At 37.1% G+C, this 25,284-nt stretch overlaps 1 protein-coding gene across 1 annotated transcript; it reads left to right on the forward strand.

Moving 5' to 3' along the window:
• The first annotated feature begins 1,783 nt into the window (after positions 1-1,783).
• Positions 1,784-25,284, forward strand: tgfb1a (transforming growth factor, beta 1a). The gene is made up of 8 exons (XM_083524942.1): positions 1,784-2,440; positions 2,841-4,010; positions 15,283-15,558; positions 15,932-16,009; positions 18,649-18,793; positions 18,966-19,116; positions 22,713-22,823; positions 22,919-25,284. The coding sequence occupies exons 2-8, from the start codon at positions 3,680-3,682 to the stop codon at positions 22,964-22,966; spliced, it is 1,140 nt and encodes a 379-aa protein (XP_083381068.1). The 5' UTR covers positions 1,784-2,440; positions 2,841-3,679; the 3' UTR covers positions 22,967-25,284.

Below are 25,284 nucleotides of genomic sequence, written 5' to 3' on the forward strand. Positions count from 1 at the left end.
ACTAAATATGGCATTTGTTAATATCCAAAATCTTCGTCCTTCTAGCAGAAATAGTCATGTCACAGAGATCAGAATTGTATCCTCAATGTAATGTTTGGTTAGAACATTCATTTAAAAGCATGACCCACACTTTGTATTGATTACATAATGAGTCATTTGGATAATCATATAAAAGATTATATGAAATGCTGTATAAAGTATTTCTTTATACTCTGTAAGAAACATGCGGTATAAGAATTGAACACTAGGGGGCGCCAAGTATCCAACAATTCATACAACGCCATGGTAAGTAATGTTTTATAGGGAGTCTTTATTTGTCTAAACAAGGTAAGTAAAAAATTACACAGTGAAAAGCAATCAGAAACACTTTGAAAGATAAAAGGTGGAAAACCAACAAGAAACAACTCACCAAACAAACTACCTGATTGCATATATATATATATATATATATATATATATATATATATATATATATATATATATATATATATATATATATATATATATATATATATATGTATGTGTTTTTGAATGATGTTTTTGAAACTGCGTGTACAATTTCCTGTGTTCATTCGGATGGATGCGTTGGGTCGTTGTCATTCTGAGAGGTGAACTTCCTGAAGATTTTGCACTAAAATCAACTGGTAGTTGTAGCATTTTTATTTTTTTTTTATCATATCCACTTAATAAAATGCTGCATTTCAGGCTGAAGAAAAACGCATTATGCTACCACCACCATGTTTTACATTTTTTATTTTATTTTTATATCCTGTAAGTTTACATCATTAAGGGTGAAAAAATGTTTCGGCATAATTGATATTGGATTCCTATGCCTGCATGTTGCAAAAATTATACTTCAAACTGTATAATATAATGCACATCAATAACTGACAGTCTCCCTGATCGACATTTGAGTTGATGCTGTCTTGATTTCCATGCACTCCATCATATAGGACAGTAAAATGATTTTTGGAATGTTAACATATACACAAAATACATAGTCAGTCATAACTCAGTGTATAGGGAGAGGAAAGCGAAACTATCCTGTCACAATCAGTTGACTGTTGCAGTTTTGCATATGTGAGGGACATTGGGAAAACCCGTCAAATGTGTTCTGAAAAAGATAAAAAAAAGATAAAAAATCAGTTTTACTATTAAAAATCTTTAAATATATACCAAAATGGATCAAAATCTTAAGCAGGCAATGAGTTCAAATGTATATATGACCTAATAAAAGCACTTTAATAAAAATAAAATGTATACAACAGGGGAAAAAAACAGTGTTTTCCTACTAGTGTTGATTAGTGAATAGTGATCAGTCACCCATAAGGCTTGTGATTCAATGTCTTGAGGGCTCGATTCATATTGTAAAGTGGTCATTCTTTTCCTTTCGGAGGTTATGCTTTTTTTTTGCATAAAAGTGATTATGTTTTAAATGAAGACGGGTGATTTTATCTTCCAAAAAAACTAGATACAAGAAACATTTCAAGAAACAATGTATTGTTCATTTATTCTTTTATTATATGTCCTTGTAGAGTGTTTTCCCAGGCTGTACCTTGTTGTTAAAGGAAACATAAGTAAAGTTTGCAGGGCCTGGAGTTTTTCACAGTTAAACAGGACAGGTCTTTGTGGCAAAACCGTGTTTAACATCAACACACTTTCGACGTGTCACTGTGGCAGTTTCAAGTGCGGTTAGGTTGGCCGACATAAGCGTCGCACAGATCCTGTTTACCTGTCTGTCTTGTCCTTCTAATGTGTGTGTGAGATAGTCATCGAGACTTCTGCTTATGTTCGATCTTTCAGTCCCATCACTTGTTGCTGTGGACTGCGTTCAAAGCAGATGTTTAGCAGAATCCGTTATGCTCATTTCCTGGGCGTGGAGATCTCAGTGCTGTATAGCTGAAGTAACAGGAACAAGAAAAAAGGAAGAGAGAAGATATAAGCGCGAGAGGGATAGAAGTGAGTTCAGAGAGACACAAGGACAACGTTCACTAATCATTTTGGCATAAAATAACTATTTAGTCTGCCGGGAACAGAAACAAGAGTGAACCCTGAGATTACGGAGGTTCAGAGAGTGAATGAGTGAGTGTATGAGTGTGAGAGAGAGCGAGAGATAGCGCAGAAAAGGAGGTGTGAAGAAGTTGTCCTTATCAGGGATCGAAGCATAAAAGTGGACGGGCAAAGAAGGAGGAGAAGAGAAGGAGGAAAAGAGGGAGAGGGAGTGGGAGTGCAACCCGATCCCAGGACTTACACACTGCCGGCAGTGAAAACGCTCGACTCATAACTTCAACTAAGTGCTGTTGCTACTGACTCTTCATCCAATACATGTCGTTGTGGGCTGCTTCATTTGCTTTCGTTTCCAGTTTTATTGACCTTAACACCCTCGTTCTCCAAAGAGCATTTGTTTCACCGTTACATCACTGAGCAGAGAAACTCTAAGGTATTTTCCAAAAAGGATTTCTTTACCTTTCGATTTCTTGACTGCTCAGATGTGTGTGTGTGGTGTGTATGTAAATGTTCGGATGTGTGTAAAACAACGTGGGTTGCTGGAGAGAAGCATGCAGGAGCTCTTCTTTTTGTTTGTGGGGGTTTTTTTTTGTTTCATTTTTTTGTTAATATTTTGATGTTGCAGTGAATCATAAGATATTAACCACATGTTCTGAACCATGCATTTACGACTCTGAAGTATATCTCTTTCTGTTGAGCCTTGCACAATAATCTTACTCACAGGTTTCACATGCTTAACATTGAAGTGTCAGGATTACTATATTTGTCCACTCAGCATTTCTGTTTGTCTTCTCTTACATTTTTTGTGTTTTTGCTATCCGATTTGTCCACAGGCTGTAGCAGAGCCAGTCGGAGAATCTGTCTAGGAAGCGCTGGTCATTAGATCAAGAGTTTCACTATAGGGAAAAAAGAGGGATATTTTAAGAGACTTTTCTGACAACAACCTATGAACCTGTGAAGAAAGGAAAAAGAAAAAAAAAACACAACCGGCTACGAAGAAGCACAAACTTGCACACAGATTTGTCATTGTTTCTATGCAGCAGCCGTTCTCCTGAGAAGCAAGAGGTCTCCAGGACAGGGAGAGAAAGAAGGGGATTTCAGCCAGACTTGCGGTCGTGAACAAGTGCTCCTGTGTGTGTTTGCCAGCAGGGAGGCACTAAAGAAAAGAATCACAGAAAGCTACCAATTCAAGCTTGTGTTTTGAGCAAATGTATATATATTCAGTGTTTATTTGAGTTCAAGTGTGGCCCTGACATCACATGTGCTCAGACCCTGGGGAGCACTGTCTTGCGTCCACCCTCTGACTAATTGTGTGTGGGAGAGACAGCGAGACAAATCGACTCTTTTTTTGGCAGGACCTGAAGCACCAGGGCTGGTCACACACAAACTCTACACATTTGAAAGTGTACTGTCTGGGTTCAGGAGACAAACAGACTCTCTGTGTAAACTGGGATTCCCCCTCCACTAATACACCCCAGCATTAATTTACTCCAATATTACAGGTGCTTTCCATGACCAGCATCATTGTCATCATCAACAACATCAGGAAACATCCCAGCATCACCTTACCAATCGGCACCTGAACGTTCCAGCCCCATCACACCTGACGTCAGCCTCACCTGTTGCTTTTTAAACTGAGCTGGGTACATTTCAGCACCAGATCACTATCACAATGAGGCAGCTTTGTTTGGTGCTAGTTGTTGCTTGCTTGGCATCTATAGCTGAAGCCATGTCCACCTGCAAGACTTTGGACCTAGAGGTGGCAAAAAGGAAGCGAATTGAGGCCATTCGGGGACAAATCCTCAGTAAGCTGCGCATGGCCAAGGAGCCTGAGCCTGAAGAGGATGACCAGGAAGAGAACATCCCAGAACCGATCATCTCGCTTTACAACAGCACAGTAGAGGCCAACACTGGCCAAGAGAGCGAGCTAGGTCCTGAATCACAGCTTCAGGAGGAAGAGGAGTACTTTGGAAAAGAGATGCACAAATTCGAAATTGCTAAATGTAAGTACCTGAATTTCGGATTGTGAGTTTCCGTATACTATTAGTGTTTATTTGTAGCTAGTGGTAGGAAGCGTTTAGCCATATGTTCACACAAGAAGTACTTCACGAGCACAATATGAGGAAGTTGTCAGATGGAGTGCACTAGAATTGAGCATTGAAGGAAGTAACTAGTAAAGGGTAAGAGGGTCTTTATGAACATCTCACAATTGGGAAACGCTTACATAAGTAAAAGTAGCTGCCCGAGCCGTCCTCCACGCCTCCCTGTGCTCCCATCTCTTTTGCAGATGACACCAGTTCTAGCGTGGCCTCTCACATTTCCTATACAATTTGTTATTATTGATAGGTGGAGTACACACTACAATTATAGGTGAGAGGGGTAAAAAAAAAGGGAACAAACTAAACCAGGTAATAGCTGGGTTCTAGTACTATTACAGTATTTAAGACATACTTAAGTAAAAGTGAAAAAAACACCTAAATTGAGTAAACTAACTAATAAAGTAAAATGTCTGATAGAAATTAGTATTCGCAATCAAATACCTGCATGCTTTTCTGGGAACTGTATGTACAACCCACATTTGCACATTCTACATTACGTCTTAATAGAAACTCATGTAAGCTTCTTTAGAGAAAGGGGAAGTGCTTGGCTGGCAAAATGTGTTAATTTCAGCAGCAAGCTCTTCTTTAATTGGTTGTCCATTGGTTGATTCGTGAATGATCATTTGGATTGAAAGTACATGGGCTACCCTGTTTCAGAAGTAAAAGCACGATAAGCCAGTATAAAAAGATTCAAAGATTTAAACATTGTAAGACACTGGTGGTTTTAATGTGGAAATAGATAGACTGCAACACATTTCAATAGTCAAGGTTTATATACAAGTTATTAAGTCATCCATTAAGTAAGCATACTGTATGTTTTCATTTTAGTCACGTTATATTAGTAACCAGTATCTAGAGTTTTTAACCATAATTTTAAATCTACCATAAAATAAATAATACAGGTTTAATTAATAATCTGGTAGCCTTACATTTTAAGACAGTGTTGCTGTTCTTTGAGGTGACCATAAAAATAGTTATATTGGTCCTAAGATAGACATTTGGGGGACACCATACTTCTTTTTCTGTATTTTTGAACCTACTCATTAAAAGTCATAGTCACTAGGGTTTAAATATGCATAATAACTGCAAAATGGACGGAGTAGTCCGGCACTGATACAACTGTTTGGCTGCTGGTGACTAGAACCAGCTAAGCTGGCGGTATGTTCTCCGTGTTAATTTATAAATTTTCGGCCAAACGCTATATGTGGAAACAGAAAAGGTTGGTCAAGAGCAGATTCAGGAGGAGCGTTAATCAGAATTCTTTTGGCAGTGGACAAGAATGGGGATTGAAGAGTTCTGCACCCACCTCTGTTGATCACTAATGCTAATCCTAATAAAAATTTTTACTCCTAGTTAAACCAATAATCAGGGGTGAAAAAAATGTACAATTAAATTCCCATAACCCAATGCTGTGGAAGTGGAGCTCAGTTCTTAATCAGCCACTACATTGATGCTAAGTCAGTAATACATTATTACTTATAGAAGGGGCTTCAAATGAAGATGGCATTTAGACTGAAGACTTCGATAGACATCAATATTTTACCAAATTGTATTTCTCGTTCATTATTAAATGCTATTGATGTCAGCAAAAAAGATTTGTTTAAAGTATTGGTGATGCATTGCAGTAGCACAAAACAAATACATGAAACCACCTCATTCACCACCTCCATGATGCCAATGATGCCAGATGAAATACTTATTGCATTTAGGCACATACTGTGTAGTGTAGTGTAAATCTAACCTACTGTATTTCAAGCATTCTCACAAATTCAAAAGACATCGTCATTATACATGGCATATGTTACAGGCACAAATCATTTTGTGATAAAGGCAAAACTGAAGTACAAAATGCCAGAACGGAAAACTTAGCACGAGTGACTCAGAAATGCCATGTCGTTCGAAATACATAATAAGACAATTACAGTTTCACTTAATGTTTACACAAATGTCTAAAAATCTATAACATATTGCCTGGTCTTTTCCACCACATGCTTAAATGTACAGTGTGCCCACTGTAGGGACAGATTCCGGTTCTTGGTTGGCAAGAGCAAAACCCTATGGATGGTGTCTGCTGTTGTATCTCACCTTTATCGAGGTCTGATGTGTTTCAAATGTGAGAAGCTTTCGTCTTTGAATTATCATAGACGTCCTGATAACCAATCAGGCCTTTTCTCACCACTCACTGAATGTTTGCATTTGCGTTCTCATCTATCATGTGAGGCATGTGTACATATGCCAGTGTAGTGTGCAATCATGAAGTATATCAGGTTTCATCTGTAAACGACACGATTAATCTGATTATTGGGAAAAAAAAAACCTGGTGTTTACAAAGGATACTTGTAATTTAGATAGCAGCTTTAATCTGATTTAAGATTTAATCAGATGCAAAAAAAAGCTTGATTTGAGCTCATGGGAACTTTTTCTGACAACAGATTAGTTAAAATACCGTAAATATAAAGACACAGTTTATACTACGCAAAATACACAAATGTAATAGATCTCTCTTAAATAGCTTGATTGATTTAATCATCTTTTATTTAGCTTGTTCTTCTTCCTGTTCGTCTTCTTCTTTTTCCTGTTCTTCTTCTTCTTGTTCTGCAGGCAGATGTGTAAGTTAAGAACTTTAGATCATAGGTAGCACAATTTTCTTTTCTTTTTTTTTTCTATGAGTATCGATGACATTGTTGTATTGTTTGTGTTGTTGCTCCCTTGTGTCAGATTGCTAATCAGGCTATGTTCAAACAGGCTCAACAGGCTCTTAGCACCGGCGAATGTCTAGAAAAAAACACCGAAACGTTTGGCTACTTTGGGCATCTGTTTGTTTAATAGCTCTGACAGCCTGCCTTAGATTTTTTTCTTTTTCATTTTTTTCCCCCTGGGCACTGCAGGTTTCTCTTCTAGCTCATGAACCTGCTGTTAACAATTTAGGTCCATCTGTTGATGGGTAAATAGTCGGTTTTTGAAGCTCGCCACCCGCCTTCTTTTTATCACCACTCCTCAATTCCACTTTAACCACTTCAAACGAAGGTGACATTAACATGAAGCCCTTGATCACAGATGTACAATGGTGAACAAAGGCATGCGAGACAGGGAGCTTAGTTAAGGCCTGAATCGTCGACACAGAAGAAAAACTTTAAAAAAAAATTGTTTGGAGAAAATGCAGTGGACATCCAAGGTTTCCTCTGTCCCTTTTTTTGCATCTTATCTTTTTTTTTTTTTTTTTTTTTTTTTTTTTTTTTTTTTTTTTTTTACTTTGGTCCCCTGAGAGAGAGGGGGCTTCCTGTAATTTGATCTCTGACCACCTTGGGATTTCTTTCTCGCTCTCTCTCTCTCTCTCTCTCTCTCTCTCTCTCTCTCTCTCTCTCTCTCTCTCTCTCTCTTGCTCTCTCTCTCTTTTTCTCTCTCTCTCTCTTTCTCTCTCTCTCTCTCTCTCTCTCTTTTTTTCTCTCACTCTCTGTTTGTGGCAGAGCTGTTTGCGAGGAAGGAAGACTGGTGGTGCATGCTGTGTGAGTCAGAATTAAACACTCTCAAGGGGAGCAATGAATTTACTGCAGACAAGCACTCACAGAGACAAAGTGTCATCCAGCAACACGAGTTGTACTTTCTCTGTAGAATTATATAAATGTAAAAGTGCTTTAGGCTGATCTGTGGATCTGTGTGTGTCCATGTTTTAGGGCGTCCTTAAAAATTTTTTGTTGTGTGTGTGTGTGACATTAAAGTCTCAGGGCCTTCTTCATTGAATTAAAGCCAGACGAACCTCACAGCTATTACCAAATAAGTGTGTGCTCTCTGGCGCTCACTACACTAAACTGCCTAGGAATTTATTAATGCATATACCCACACATGAGGATCTCTGACTGCCAAGGCTAAGTTTAGCAGAATTGTTTTAGCCAGAAGCGTTCCAGCACTTTCCTGGTATTCATGAGAGGAATAAATGTGCTCCCTTAATAGTCGCTTTCACTCCCAAGTGTATTTTCACAATTTTGCTCATTAAATGCAAAAAAATGTCTTCTTGCAGAGTTGATATATTGGCTAATGTCCTTAGAAGGCACAAAAGACAAATAATGTTGCCGAAGATGTTAAAGATGTGCGTAATGTTGAAGACGTACAGTATATCTACTCCATTATTCTCTCCATCTGCACTCTGCTTTTGCAATGTCTTGTGTGTCGACTGACACACATTTAAACATTCAAATAAAACCTTAGCATTATCCTCACTAACAGCAGATAGAAACTGTTAGATAGAATACAGAAAACTGTTAAAAACACTTCTATTCTGTTGTTAGTTGGCAGATTTTATTTTGGAAACATTTCATTGATTGGGATCTGGCTTGACACCATTTAACAGACATTAACAGTAGCTTGGTGCTGCATATGTACATGAAACACTAAAGAAACTCACAAAAGTAACAATTAGTTTCAATTATTCCAATTGCAGTGATGTCTGGTTGTGATATTAGGTAGCCTACACGTGTTTTTGTGTTTTAAACCTTTTTTTTTTTTTCTCAAGAGGTTCAAATTTAATAATGCCTTACTCGCTTCCTCTAACACCAAACAAGGTAAACAGAAAGTTGTAACCCATTCATTCAAAGTAAAAACCACCATGTTTCAGTTTTGTCTTCTGTCTTTTCATGTAATTTGTACCTGGATTGGACAATGTAACATGCACTTAGTCTATATACTTGTCATTTTCACTTCCATAGGCATTTCTTTTGGTTGGGGAAATGGGGGGTGGGGGTTAGAGTAAATAATCCACTTTGTTCACTTTCGTTACCCATGGTATTTCACAAGCACCCTCTCAAGTACTACTGAAGTTATCAGTGTGTCAGCAAAGTGGGATGAGGAACACTGGCGAAAAAAGGGAATAAAATCTAGAGGGCATTCCAATCTGTATAATCACTCAACATGCCCCTCACTGATATGTTTTGCTATATATACACACAGTATATGTAAATAGATAGATAGATAGATAGATAGATAGATAGATAGATAGATAGATAGATAGATAGATAGATAGATAGATAGATAGATAGATAGATAGATAGATAGATAGATAGATAGATAGATAGATAGATAGTTTTGCAAAAAAAAATTACAATATAATCTCTCTCAAAACAAAAACCCTTACATAATCTGGTAGCCCATTTATACAAGCTGCCTCTGACCATTTGTAGTGATCTAAAACCTGAAATTCTTATGAATAATATCTGTCTCACAATACATGATCTTATATTAGAACTTACATTAATTCATAACCCCAATCTCAGAATGTTATTGGGTGCCCATCTTGGAGAACGTTAGCGCAATATGTACCATGGATACCATGGACGATAATACAGTTACACCTTTACCTTAAAATTGCAAAAGCAGAAAAATCCGTGCTTAAACCAAGCAAACGTTTTACTCATTTGATTTTCCTCAGGCTGTTCCTTTAAGCGGTTGTAGTACACTTGCTTTAGCCTGCACACATGCCAATGGTCTTAGTATTGAATGCCTTTTTGTGTAAAAATAGAAGCCAGATTTTGGAATGATGAAGGGGAGATTGCCACATATGCCTTGAATACCATTCCAGAAATGGCCGGATAATGGACTATGGATGTAGCCTTTATTTACCTCTAATTCTTTATATTAATTATTAAATTTTATATATACTAGACCTGGACAAGTGTTTAGCAAATACCACTGCTCAAAAACAATGTGGAAGGTCTTACAATCAACCCTTAACATCAAGCAAGGATCCAATACTATTTGGAGTGAAGCCGTTCTGACGTCCTACACTTCTCCTGTCTGTTTTTTTTATATCATGTCATTAGCACCAAGCAATTTCGCTGAGTACAGCACAGGTTTAAAAGCCACCAAGGGGCAACTGAGTTCACAGGAAAGAGAGAGAGGCAGATGGATGGATGAATGGATGGATAGGAGCAGTGTGCTGTGGAGGCTGGTATTTAAGCTTGCTGGAACGTGGCTGCGCCCGTCGGTAATGATAGGCCTACCATTGTGCCTGTTAGGACAGCTGTCCTGAGCTTACCTGAATGTGTGCCTACACACACACATAGACGTACACATACTCCCTCCACCAACCTTGCCACCAACAAAGGATCTCTGTCTTCTCTGAATTTTCCACTTCTGCAAATACATACAGCTTTTTCTCAATGTGAAAAAAAAAGAAGTGACGAATAGTATGGATCAGTGTTTCCCAATCCAGCGCTCAGAGCACCTCATACCACATGGTCCACATTTTTTCTCAACATTGAACACACCTGAACCAGGCATTTAGTGGGAGTGAGAAAAAAAGGGAGCAAAAATGTGACCCGCCAAAGCCTGAGGACTGGTTTGGAAACACGAGTACGGATATTAATTGCAGACGAGATTCTAAATATTTTGTATGTATGCCTTATACTGTTTATAAATTAGGTGGGCATTTTGTCAGCTGCCGGCCTCACGTCTCACACTATCAGTGACTCACCTGAATGCGTAGACACTAAATAATTTCCAACAATTACCGAGGATTCCACTAGCGAGAATTGTGCATGTCGAGGCAATCTTTATGCACGGTGGATGACTGTTATGTAATTACCGTATTATGAGGGATGAGCTCGTTGTATGTGACTGGACGGTTAATGAAATAAACCCCCGTGTGTGAGTGCGTGCAGTAATCACCCCCGCACACTGCTGCTCGTGACACTCTGACATAAGATTTTGTTATTTTGTTCAGGGAAATCCCCACCATGGATGCTGTGTTCAGTGTTTAGGTATTTGTTTGGCTGTGGAGTGACAAGATAACTCCTAATTTGGAAGAAAACACTTGAGGGAATTTTAGTAAACCTTTCTATGAGGCTCATATTCATTCATTTTTAGTTGAGAATGATTCCTCATCTTTTATAATTTTTTTTTATTAATAAATGATATAGTTGCATTATACTTACATTATAGTTCTTCTTCTTCATTTGCTTCTTCGTCTTCTCCCTAATATTTTTATTATTATTTATTCATATTTTGAGACCCTGAATTACTAAACGCTACTCCTCCTATAGCTTTCAAGCTGCTTGCACCGAACTCCTCATGTTAAGCCTGCTCTGATTTGGAGTGCTTTGTCTATTCTACGGTACTGGACAGAAAAAAATATGCCTTTACCGTACTTTAGTAAATTTTTTAAACATCCGTATAGTCAAATCATAAACTGTCACAATAGTAACCATGCAGTTCTAGCAAGAGTTTGTACTGGGAAAGGGTTCTAGGAAAGGGTTAATTCAATTGCATTTAAAAGCAAGTGTTTTTTCTGCTTTTACTTAAGTGGAAATGTAAAGGGAGAACTTTTACGTACTAGATACGTACGTATAAGGGAATGGTATACTTTTTCCCACCACAAATTCTCGATCGGAGTTACAGCTTTCCCGTTACGAAAGCTCAAAATCCACCTAATTCCCAGTGATCTCTACTTTTATATCTCTCAAACGTTTCAAGCCACATTAACCAAACTCAGCACATGTCCTTTAGGCTTCTGACTCATGAAGTTATTCTATTTAACAAATCAGACTTGTGTTTTCCTGTAATGGATGATCAAATGTCACAGAAACTCCCATAGGCTAACACTGAGACCATGAACAAATACCCTGCTTAAGCGATTCTTCTCACCCTCTCAATATGTCAATGTACAAAGATTAACGCTTTATTTATATTGATATATTAATGGCACACAATTGATGCACTTTCTTGCACAGAAACAAACACTTAGAGGTGAGAGCTAATAAAAATGTTTAGCCCTAACATCGAATGTAAAACATTTAATGGCAACATTTGTACTGCACTCGCAAACGTGATTACATGAGCTGTGGTCACGTGGTCATGATTCAATACTAATGAATTTTATGCAGGGCACATCGAAAAAGATGCGCCGCCCACAACAGACATTTTTAGGATGGTCGTTTCGAGGGGCGTGTCAACAGGTGTTCTTGAATGCAGGTCACTTGTGTTACAAAACAGCTGAAAGCAGAGCTGAGGCAAGTATGCGTTTGATGTGTGTTTCTGGTTTTTTTATTTTTTTATTTTCCCAAATCACTAGCTCATGTAACAACTCGTATCTCATGCATTTAAATTAGTTTGGGTTTGCAAATGCATCAAGCTGTAAGAAGTGTACAAGGGAAGCATGTGTGGAGTTTCACCTGTTCTCCCTGCGTTTATATAGGGCCAAGTTATGTTTCTTGCCAATAAACAAGCTATTGGGTGAACTGCAGACTCTAAATTGGCCCCAAGGTGTGAACAAGTGTGTGATTCTATGAATTCATTAATAATTTTTTTTAGTTTATGACTTAAAATGCAGTTGACCGTTTATCAAGGCTAAAACAGCGTATTTGTTGTGCAATTTATAATAATTATGTAAAAGGACAAGCACTACAATTTAATAATGTACAAATATATGAAGCAACCAAAACTTCCACCACTTATTAGTTGGTAACCGCGATTTCGTGTCTGGTTTTGCTGAAGCAACATTTCAGCGTAGATTTCCTGCTAACTGACATTTAACTGACATTTATTTGGTGCCTTCAGCAGTTTTTTAATTGTTTGAATTTTTTTCTTTTTCTGAACTATTTTTGAACATGACCAAAGCCAAAAAAAAATTTAATATCTCAAAGGTCCATTTTTTCACCTAGTGGCGATCAGAAGCATTCTGTGTAAATGGCTCACTATTATAATACCGAAAAAACTGTGTTAAATAAATTTAACCTAAATCACAGAAGGAAAAACTACGGCCGGGCTCAAAAATGGAAGTTGTAAAAATCATGGTCGTTTTCCTGACAGGAGGTCCAGTATTGCGACATCCTGATTGCACAACTGATCTCAAATGATGACAAAAATTATATGACTTCATCAAATAGTGTGACTACTTAGAGATTCACTTCTTTGGTATTGCAGCACGTCAATATACAGGACGTATGCGCAAGACTTATTGGAACACCAGTGTACTTGTGTGAAAGGCTCTAGGGGACTGCCTCACCGCTGTGTGTGTGTGTGTGTGTGTGTGTGTGTGTGTGTGTGTGTGTGTGTGTGTGTGTGTGTGTGTGTGTGCGTGCGTGTGTTATTAAGCTTTGGGTGGGCAATTTCTGAGAAAGACAGGCTGGAACAGATATGCATGTTTGGGGTTTGTTAATGCTGAAGAGTTCTTTGGGTGCTTTTCAACATGAAAAAAAAAAAAAAACCATTATGTGTTTGCATTGTATGTTGTTTTGCTCTCCTGTTCTTCACTATCTGTCTTATAATTTACATTTGCAACCTTATGAAATGCAAACCTTTCTATCGTTCTTTCTTTCATCCTTTTTTTCTTTCTTCCTTCTATTCTGTGCTTGTCCCCCTACCAGACTTTTTAGTGGTGCTTGCCTCACTATTATAATTTATTATTATTATCCTTTATCTATCTAAAGTTCTTAATATAAAAGAAACAGCTGATATATACAGCACATGGTGCCCCATGCACAAACCTAATAGCGCCTTGCTGTGGTAAATTACAAGGTCAATATGTGCACTATTAATTGCGACAGCTGCAATGCTGCTTCATAACAGTAATAGGGCAAATTGCACACTCAGCTCAGCAGGTGGCTAGTGTCGACTATGATGCGTGCTACAGCCTACTAACAGAGTCAGTGCTACAGGTGCTTTTCATTGAGTGCACCGTGCAGCAGGATGTCCACTCTTTCCACCTCCACCCTTTTCTAGTAGCTCGTTGTGGTTGCTGGAAAGTGAGTCAGACACACATTCCTACTTATTTACAGCAGAATGTAAGTCCATACTTGCTGACTGAAAAGATTTTAGCTGATTCTCTTTGACAGCATAGAAGGTAGCCTCCAGGGTAACTCACAAGAATCTGCTAATAGGAAGAGTGCATTCTGAACACGTAAGCTGACCCTGACATGCCATATATACAGTACATAATGTTTAACATAATTATGCCACCATGAATTGGGTTGGTGGTTTATAATGAGACCAGCTAACAAATGATCTTGACACATTGTTTACCATGTGAAATAAAAATGACAATCTTAAAAATGAGTTCATTGCAGGTAGGACGTTTTGGAGCAAGAGGTGCAAAAGGCGCAGTTAAGATGGTTCGGTCATGTTCAGAGGAGGAACAGGGGGTATAGAAGGGGGTAGGAGAATGCTGAGGACGAAGGTGCCACACAGGATGAAAACAGGGAGTCCAAGGAGGAGGTTTATGGGTGTGGTGAGGGAAGACATGCCGGTGGTTGGTTTTAAAGAGGCAGATATAGAGGACAGGGTGATATGGAGGTGAATGATCTGTTGTGAGCAGCCAACGGAAGAGCAGCTGACAGAAGAGAAAGAAGTCATAAGACTGATAATCAACTCGTGCTGTACATAATGGCAGATGTCAAGTGCCATTATAAATTAGCATTATAACACAGGCTCAAGTAACATGTTTAGACTAAGATCTTGACCCTAGATTACTGACAAATGCTTGACCCCATATCACAAGACTGTCATAAGAGAGCATATATCATATGCTGCCATAAGTAGAGTTTATATCACAGAACAAGTAATGTGATATGTGTATTGTGTGCAATTAGACTGACATAAGATCTCATTTATATATGAATTATACATATGGCATTTGGCATTTTTTGTACATCTGCATTTTGTACATCCGGCATATTCCAGATGCTATACAGTCAACCCCAGGTAACGTGGTTAGAAACTTACGGCTCAGAAAATTCACGAGTTCTCATTTGGAACCTAACTAACAGCAAGTTGTGGATTATCTTAAAATTCGCGGGAATCTGAAGTGGGACCGAATGTTTAGGAACGTTAGGAAAAAATTTGTTTTCACTAACAAATTTTATTAAAAAAATTAAACACATTATTGTATTAAAGTGACATAATGTCTAGATTAATTCACTAAGGTACCATAGGGGCTGCGTCCAAAATTTGCGGATTTTAAGACTCGGGTCTTAGAAACGTAAGAACCCGTGAGTTCTGGGGGACCACTGTAGTACTAGACATCATGTGTTATTTTGTTATTTTGAATAACAATGGCAGTTCATATTGTTGAATAATGCTAAACACATGCTGATAACTAACTTAGTGGAAAATGTTAAAACATTTAGAATGGCATATGGTTGAAACCAGTAGTATCTAGTCAATCAGTGCAATTTGTCTTTTTTTTCAGGGAGCAATAATGTGACAGAGACACAGGTGCTGTTCTTTAACATGAATGAAATGAAGCAGAGCATCAAGGACTACAGGCTGCTGTCACAAGCCAAGCTTAGGCTGCGTGTAATAAGTATTGCAATCCAAAACGGCATACCACAGAGACTGGAGATTTACAAGGGCACGGGCACCAGTGCACAATACCTGGGCTTCTATGACGTCTCTAATGAGTTTCTAAACAAATGGATATCCTTCGATGTAACAGCTACGCTCAAGGAGTGGCTCCAGTCTTCTGGTAAGTTATTTCGCATATCTCATTTGATTAAGCATGGATTATTTAATATGGATTATTAAAATAAGCAATGTTAACAGTTTGTGTGCAAATCGGCTTAGTCTCTGAATACATGCAGACAGCCAACAACTTGTCATGTCCAAAATGTTTATTCACAGTAATCCACACTGCAATTGTGACATTTATATAGTGGATAAATTGACATCATGTTAATCAGGGTATCAGGCAATGGGATTTGTGTATTAGGGAGACACTTTAAAAACTTCTATTGTATAGTTTTAGTGAAAAGCTAGACACTTGTCTTTAATAACTGCTTTTATTAAAATCTTGTGTACTGAGATTTTTTTTTTAACCATAATAACTTTCTCTTTGACAGAACCTGAACAAACATTTGAGATGAGGGTGTACTGTGGATGTAGGATGCCTGTGGAGAGCTTAAAATTTTCCTTATCAGGTTTGATCATTTCTTTTGCAAGCCAAATGTTTGTACACCACATGGTTTCTGGTTGCATGTGTGGATGGATCCTTTAACAAGTCCCAACAGAAAAGAGCTACTACCATCTTTTGAGCATTGCATCAATAATTAAGCCAGGGTTTCTAGAAAAGGGAATTACTTCTTGTCAGTCTTTGTGTATGTGAAATGAATCAGCATAAACTTTTGCTTAAAACCAAGACTATAATTAGTGAGACCAATTCCCCATACAAGTCCAAGTACAAATGCCAGTAAGTCAATAGAGGAAGCATCTCTAGACTGGACTCAAGTCCAAAACTAGGTTATGCTAGTAGCTGTTGCATTATTGTAAAGAACTACCTAGAGGGTGGAAATTGGCAACACATATATGTGCATGTTGGACCTCCCAATCTAAAACCATAGGCATTAATATGTCAAAACCATGACCTTATGGACCATTCTTGTGTAAAGTCAACCTGGAACAGAAAAGAGCCTTCCAGAAACTTTTGATCCATAGTTAGAGTCGTACAATTGTCTAAAGTGCCTTTGCATAGTTTAGCATTAACCTTAGCATTCATTGAAATGAAGTGACCCAAACCTTGCAAAACAGAACCAGACCTGTGTTTACTAGATATCCACCATTCATCCATCAGACTCCCAGATATTGAAAAAGATTTACAAACGGATTTGTGGCATTCTGTGTCACTGCAATATTTAAAGTCACTAAGCTCTTCAGAATGATCCATTCCATTTCTGTTTTTCCTGATAGCAGTGAGTTTGGATGAAACACCGGAGCTCTCTAATTAATAGGGTGTCCACATACTTTTAAACTAACAGTGTAATGTTTTGCTGTGAGATTCACAGTCAAAGGATAAAAATTTTATACCTGTCTTCAAATATGGCAAGGCAAAGGATAGGCATTAAAGAATCCTTATGACTATTGATTTCCGTGTTTACTATTAAAGCACCCCATAGTAAAATAACTTTCCATATCCTTATTATTAAAAAAAGATACAGAGACTGGCAGAGAATACTGCATGCACTGATAAATAAAAATGTAATATGTAATAGCAGTTTTAATCATTCAAATCAGATATTTATCAGCTGTATTTGTGTTTTACTCCGCCCTTGTTAAATGTAAGGTGCCTAAAAAGCATGGCAGTAATTAATACATTTTTCCTTATTTATTCCTCTCATTGTACCCTATTAATATTATTATTATTACCACTTTTAAAAGCTAATTCTAAAAACTTTTGTAACCATTGGACCCTTATCTGTCCTAAGATCATATGAAAGTAGCTTTTATTTTACAGACACAATTTCAAAAACATCGGGACACTGTGTGAATTGTAAATAAAAACAAAATGCAATGATTTGCAAATCTTATAAACCTATATTTTATTCACAATATCATTTTGAAAACAAAATTTACCATTTAAGGGAAAGAAAATTAAGAAGTTTTGAGTTTGATTGATGCAACAAGTCTCAAAATAGTTGCAACTAATTAGGTTAATTGACAACAGGTCAGTAAGATGATTGGGTATAAATAAATAAAATAAAGATGGGCAGACCTTTACCAATCTGTGAAAGACTTCTTGGAACCTTGGAACAATATTAGAAAAGGTTTTAAAAAACCGCATTTAAAACAGTCTCAATTCTGGAATAGAAATCACTGCATGGGCTCATTAACATCTCCTCATTGTCTGTGAATACAGTTTGCCATATGATCCACAAACGCAGTTGAAATCACTATAATGCAAAGAAGAAGGGCATGCGTGAACATGATTCAGAAAGCCTGCCATCCTCTCTGGGCCTAAACTCATTTATAATGTTCTGGGGCAAAGTGGAAAACTGGTGTGTGGTCAGACGAATTAACGCCCTTTGGACTAAAGAGGAGAGGGACCACTTTCTGTTATCAGCGCTCAGTTCAAAAAGCCAAATTTGATGGTATAGGAGTGCATTAGTGTCTGTGGAATTGGCAACTTGCACATTTGGAAAGGCTCCATCAATGCTGAATGGAATAAATAGGTTTATACAATACAAAGAATTTGGGCTTTTTCAGGCATAAATGCATATTTTCTAACAATACTAACTGCATACTGCATCTATTACAATAGCATAGCTTTGTAGTAGAAGATTAGGGGGTGCTGAACTGGCCTGCCAGCAGTCTAGGCCTTTCACTGTTTAAAAATATTTGGCGCATCATAAAACGAAAAAATACAACAAAGGACACCCAGAACTGTTTAGCAGCTAGAATCCTGTATAAGACACATATGGGACAACATTCCTCTCCCAAAACTTCAGCAAATGGTCTCCTCAGTTCCCAGATGTATACAGAAAGAAAGAAGCGATGCTACACAGTGGTAAACATGGTGCTGTCCCAACTTTTTTGAGACCTTTTGCAGCCATTAATTTTATTTTTGTACTTAAAATTGTATATATTCTCAGTTTAAACATTTGTTATATGTTTTTTGTTTTATTGTAAATATATTTAGGATTTATTAGATTTGCACTTTATTACATTCTGTTTTTATTTGCATTGTGCATATTGTTCTTTTGGAAATGAGGTTGTAATATATACCATATAAGATTTGAGAGACATTGTGCAACACATTACATGTCTGTGTATTTTTGTTTTTTAGGTTTGATTACAGAAAGAGGAGACAAAAATGTTCTTGCCAGTTTAATGGCTAAGCCGTATATTCTGGCCTGGGCTGTTCCTTTTGACGGCCAGAGCTTCTCGTCACGCAAAAAGCGATCTCCTGTTACGGAACCTACTTGCGATGAGTTAGTCAATTTTACTCTCTTCTTATTTGTAATACTATCCAGTCTTTCGAGTTTCTTTCACCCAACTCTTTCCCTTATGTATAGTCCCCTGCGTTATCACTTACCGGAAGAAAACTGTGACATAAACCTCACTGCATCCTAAAAAATGTTGTTGTTTTGCTTTGTCTGTTAGAAAAACAGAGACATGCTGCATGCGGAAGCTCTACATCGATTTCCGGAAGGATCTCGGCTGGAAGTGGATCCACAAGCCTAAGGGCTACTTTGCCAACTACTGCATGGGCTCCTGTGCCTATATCTGGAATGCTGAAAACAAATACTCACAGGTAGGAAAATATTTCCTGTTTAAATTCCCTTTATTTCCCTATTTTCTATTTCCTCTAAAAGGTAATAACTTGAATGCACGTATTCGTAAACGTGATTTAAAATATTTACACATCTTAAAGTGTTATTTAAAAAAAAAAAAAAAAGGCATTGCATTTACATACAGTCCTCTTTTGTGGCAGGGAAATAACCGCATAGTTTTGAGCCAGTGTTCCCTGATGAAGCATTTCCCAGAACAACATTCCAGCATATTACTTCTTCCTGCCTTGGTCATTTCCTGAACTTGTTTTCTGTGGAACATTATGGTGGGACTGTCCTTAAAAAGAAAGAAAAAACTTTGATATCGCTAAAAATATTCAGATGGGGGTTTGAATTTTTTTAATTATACCGAAAAATACCAAAAGCTACATTTAATAGACTCAGGAATAAAGATCATGCACATGATAAAAGTGTAAGTATACAATAAGAAATGGACACAAGTCTTACAAATGAAGCAAACCTTAACATGTTTGTGTTTACTTGAACTAAATTAATCCAGTCATATTTTAATGTAAATAGTAAATCTTTTTTTTTTTTTTAAATGGTTGATGATTCTATGCCATTTTGCCTGTAATCGCTCTAAATTTGCTCATTATATGTATGACAAATAACACATAGCTTGATGATTATTAATCAGAGATAAAGATTGCATGTAAATATTATTCATTAGCTAGAATCAGATTTGTTGCATAGTTAATTTATGTAGCTACTAGAAACTATTCAAATCTAACCTAGCATTAGCAAAGAAACCTTGTTAACTTGTATACTGTAAATACTATACACCGACCAGGCATAACAATATGACATTATAACATTATGACTGGTGAAGTAAATGACACTGATTATTTATCATCATGGCACCTGTGAGTGGAGAGGGATTTCAGTAAGTATGACAAGGGCCAAATTGTGATGGTAAGACAACTGGGTCAGAGCATCTCCACAACTGCAGCACTTGTAGGATGTTCCCAGTCTGCAGTTGCCAGTATCTATCAAAAGTGGTCAAAGGAAGGAACAGTGGTAAACGGGTGACATGGTCATGGGGGGGTAAGGCTTAATGATGCACGTGGGGAGCGAAGGCTGACCCGTGTGGTCCGATCCAACAGACGATCTCCTGTAGCTCAAAATACTAAAGAAGTTAATGCTGTGCATTAAGGACCTTTCTCAATTGCACAGGAGTGGGAACTTTGGTGGTCCTGGGATTTGAGCTCACTACCTTCTGATCTGAAGTTGAACACAGTAGGGCCAGGGGAGATGATAATCCTCAAGTTGCACAGTAAAATCTGTTAACTACACTGTGTAGCATTAGAAGGCTGAATTTGTACAATTCCTGGTACTCTTTCCCACATTAACTTGCCAAACTAGACTTGTTTGTTGACTGATATGCTGTACAGTCATTAGCTGGAGAACATAAGAAGAGACCTTCATGGTTTCCAATCTAAAGGTCTAAATCAGAGATGCCCAACCATTTTTCCTATGAAGCGCCAAAAACTAAACTTAACAGTGGGCTGTGGGCTGGTAATAAATGTTGCACACATTGTATTAAACTTAAAATTTATATGGTTCTTCTCAGTTATCATTTTAAAATATTTAAAACTTAATAAATAAATCGAAAGCATTACTCTGTAAGCTGCTTAACTAATGCACTTGTATTGTTCAGGAAAACTTATAATACAATGAAAAACAATCCAATTTATTGTTCAGTTGAGTTCAATGCCTAATAATTCAGTAATCTTTAATAAAATTGTCTATATTTTTAATAATACGTTTTTCCAAATACTTTTTTTTTATATAGCATGGCAGGCCAAATCAAATGTCAGGCCAACTTTATCACCAAGGCACTAGTTTGTGCCTCTCTGGTCTAAATATAAATATTAAAAGTGAAATGGATGTATTTTTTTCTTAGATAAGTAATTAAAGCTAGAGAACATGTATTGAACACGTGTACAAATTGAAGTACAATATCTCAATTCTTTTCCATGCCTAAAAGTACATTTCTTCTTAATTGCTACATTATTATAAAAGAAAATTGCCAAATTGTTAAACAAGACCTGAAATGCATCCTGGCTCCATTATTATCTTTAGCAAAAGCTGGTATGTAACCTGACATTTCTTAATCCTGGATTGAGACGAGAAAAGACGCAAGCATTAGAGCCTCGCATATGTTGAAATGCTTGTTGAGGGATTCAAGGCATGTTCAGTAAGTGAGTAATGCTATAGTGCGAACCCGTACATCCTGGGAATCATTCCAAAGATTTCGAAACCGTGTATATGGTTGACGTGATGCGTCATGAAATCGCTGATAGATCGCATTTGCAAGGTTCGGTGCTTAAAGCTGGTTTGTGTTAATACATGTTCCATGAATTCAGTGCTTAATTATTATTATTTATTTGTGCGTTTATATTTTTTAATGTCTCAGCACTTTATTTAATGCCTATATACTTCGTATAATCTGCATGATGGTTATCATATTACATAGGAAACTTAAATCTAACGTCTATCAATAGATCAATCTATTAATAATTACATGATGAGAATAATATGGAGCAGCATACAATACTTTTTGAATCTGAATTCATGATTTCTAATCAAGTATCAAGTAAACTTACAGTTTTGCTTGTTGTTGTTATTTGGATGAACAGTAGGATATTATTTGTCTACTTTTAGTCTGCCCTCTGTCCCAACATTTTGTGGTGGGAAAATTATTATTATTTCTTATGATTAAATTTGATTATTATTAATCAGGTTCATGTATTTGTCAGTCAGGTCCATTATATGGTATGACAGTAGTAGTTCAGTGGTTATGATGGAATTATGATCAGGAGGTCTTAAGTTCAAATCCTTGCACCTCCAAGCTGCTACTGCTGGGCCCCTAATCAAGGCCCTTAACACTCAACTGCTCAGTTGCAAGATCTTCTGTTTAAGGGGTTCTGCCAAATGCCATAAATGGTAATGTTATGAATTTGCCAGCCTAAATGAAAATGAAATAACTACTACTGACATTCTGTAAATCTACAACTTGGGCTAGAATAAACTCAGCCCCAACCTTGCTTATTTATTAAGATTAAGATTAAAAGCAATTTTAATTTTAAAGTAATGTAACTTCAAGCCATTTTTTAACAGCAAAATCTGTCAGAAAGAGCTTTATATTGATGTATTAGAATAGTTAAGTGCTATCAGGAAATACAACATTGACAAACCAGTGGGCAGAGACAGCACTAGAGTCTCACCTACAGAGTCAATGAAAAAGTCACATGAAGTAAAAACTACACAAAACAAAACATAAACTAGGTGCGTTACGCTCGGGCAAGCACCACGCTTTGTGGCATTTGTGACAATGGCAATGACATAATGCAGGATAAAAGGGTAGGCAGTATTGAATATAATATAAATAAACCATGCTAAAAGGTTGGGGAATTATTATTCAAATAAAAAAATTTTCAGATGATCTTTCAGGTTCTCCCACTCATTCATAATGCCAGCATTCTAGTATTTTGCTAGACTACTATACATCTAAGGCTCTAAACTGTCCTCTGTGGGCATTTGGTTTCTTGATTTACAGATTTTAGCCCTTTACAAGCATCATAACCCCGGTGCATCGGCTCAACCGTGCTGTGTACCTCAAGTCCTGGAACCTCTTCCGATCATGTATTATGTCGGCAGGCAATACAAGGTAAATATCTAAAATCTGAGTATTCTAAATATGGGCTTGTAGTAATCATATTCTGATCGAGAAAATAATTGCGATTCGATGTCTTTTCTGTCCAGGTGGAACAGCTGTCTAACATGATTGTGAAAAGCTGCAAGTGCAGTTAAGATTTTGAAGTTTTTTTTCAACTCGAGTTCTCATCTACACACAAACACATAAAAAGACACACAATGACATACACAATGATGGGGACAGAATGTCTCAAAGGAAACGGAATGGAAATGCAGCAAAGAGGACCTAAAGATGAGAAGACCAAGTAATGACAGAGCAAAGAGGACCTTCTGAATCGTTTTTGAATTTTTCTTCAGTCCAACAACAACTAAAAAAACCCATTCTTTTTTTGTATTCGTTTCAATATTGTAACACTTAATTTATTGCTTAGGTCAAGTTGCATTGGAATCATGTCATGTAAAAAACTTACATGGCAGATATACATTGCTGATTTTCTACTTTGATGGTGCTGTTGAAAAAAAGGGACACATAACGCCGAAGGACCGTCCATCCAGAATTCTGGAGGAAATATATAAATGAATGTGCTTACCAGTAAATATGTTTAAGAAGTTTGCACTAATTCATGAACGCTGAATCTCTAGAGGACAGCAATGATGGACCACGAAAGGACTTTTGACTTCGGGGTGCACTGTACAGACGGCCACCGATGAGCCTTTTTGTGGCCCAAAGGAATTCCAGTCATTATTCAAGACAGCTATGTACAATCCCCCTAGAAATAAAGGGGGTATTCACCTTGACTCCTTGATTGAAGGGTTCATTGTGCTGTTTTTTTATTATTTTTTACATTGCAGGAAGTAAATTATCCAGCGATATATTTGAATTTTGTATATTCTTAAGCCAAGTCCCCAAAATATTCTACGTAACTAGCAAGCACTTCAGAGTACATCTTTATATGAAGAGACACATGGGAATTGCATGTGTGCAAGGGGTTGCATGATGTCTAATTTATACACTACAAAAATGACTTCTCAGCCAGTGGAAATATGTTGAATATACATTTTAAATCTAATTTATGTGGTATTTTCTATAATGAACAACAACTAGAACCATTCGTTCTTTTTTTTTCAACCTCGAAATAGAGATCTTTTTCAGAAAGAAGAAAAATGATCTGCCAATAAAAATATGAAAACTCCAAACTAGAAATAAGGAACTGGTGGATGTTGGTTCGATATAGTGTTATAATAACATATTATAGAAATATGACCATATTCAATTTAGTTTCACTCACTAGCTTGATTTCTCTTTGCAGTATATTAGTCCACCGGTAAATCGTAATCTATTTCTAATAGTCATCTTTTCATGTAAAGCAAAAGCTATTTCAGGATATATCTATTTCAACATCATTAGCAAGGAAAATAAATAAACTGGTAGTACATATGTGAAATAATCTGTGTACCACATTACACCGAGCTGAAAATGCACTCGTGTGGGCAAATTGGCGACCCAAGAAAAGAGAGTATGCAGATGAAGCTCTGTAGAGCTTTGTGACCGCTTTACCTTCCATTTATAAAAAACATCTGAAAACATCTAAAACTCAGAGAAAGTGTTAATGCGAAGGTTTTTTAAGACCCATGTTTGTCTCCTGAGGTCGATTGCAGGCTTCATGTCATCTGGATTAAAATATTTTCACACCAAAAGAAAATCCAGTTATCCTTCATTATGTACAATCCACAATAATGACTAGCCAAGTAGTTTATGCAACCCCATAAAGAGGGCCTAATTCACCCCAAAACAACCATCCTCCCCTCAATCTATCCATCCATCCATCCATCCATTTCTCCATTGTTAAATATTTTTGTTTTTGTACAAGCATATCGGGGCCTGTGCACGGCCCGTCACCTATGTTCAATGTGCATGTCTCTGTTCTTTGTCCAGTATATAAAAAAGGAAAGCTTTGAGCATGTCTCTTTACTCTGAATTTGGCCTTGATGCGTTGACGTGTATAGCAAACATAGAGAGAGTATTTATAGCAGCAGCCTGCTTTCTTTCTCGCTCCCAAATGAAAAGGGTGGGTTATAGTGCTGGTTTAAGCACACACACACACCATATATTACACACATAAATCCAACAAAGACCAATATTTTGGGACAGAAAGGCATTTTGACCTCATGTAGAGGTGAAATATAATTTTATTTGTAGAACTGTTTAGTTTCATTGTTTATTGTTGTATTATATTTTATTTTATTGTATTGTAATGTGTGGAAAAAAGGTTGTTTTCTTCTATGTCATTTTGTTCTGTGTAAATCTTCAGTACAAAACTTTAACTTGTGGTCATAACTCATACTCATCACAGTGATCATATTACATCTGCTAGTTTATATTTGCACCAACTTTATTCCATTATCTTTACACACTGTTGAAATAAACAAAGGATTTACCAGAAGGATGCAACCAGAACATGCTACACACTAAA

The sequence above is a fragment of the Silurus aristotelis genome (genome assembly GCF_946808225.1).
Source record: "Silurus aristotelis genome assembly, chromosome: 22".
Lineage (NCBI taxonomy): Eukaryota > Metazoa > Chordata > Actinopteri > Siluriformes > Siluridae > Silurus > Silurus aristotelis.

What these genes read in the sequence shown, in the direction of transcription:
- tgfb1a (XM_083524942.1), top strand. Translation starts at nt 3,680, where the DNA reads ATGAGGCAGCTTTGTTTGGTGCTAGTTGTTGCTTGCTTGGCATCTATA. An exon ending in CTTAAAATTTTCCTTATCAG is followed by an intron (nt 16,010 to 18,648) that starts GTTTGATCATTT and finishes TTTGTTTTTTAG; the next exon opens with GTTTGATTACAGAAAGAGGA. An exon ending in CTGAAAACAAATACTCACAG is followed by an intron (nt 19,117 to 22,712) that starts GTAGGAAAATAT and finishes CTTGATTTACAG; the next exon opens with ATTTTAGCCCTTTACAAGCA.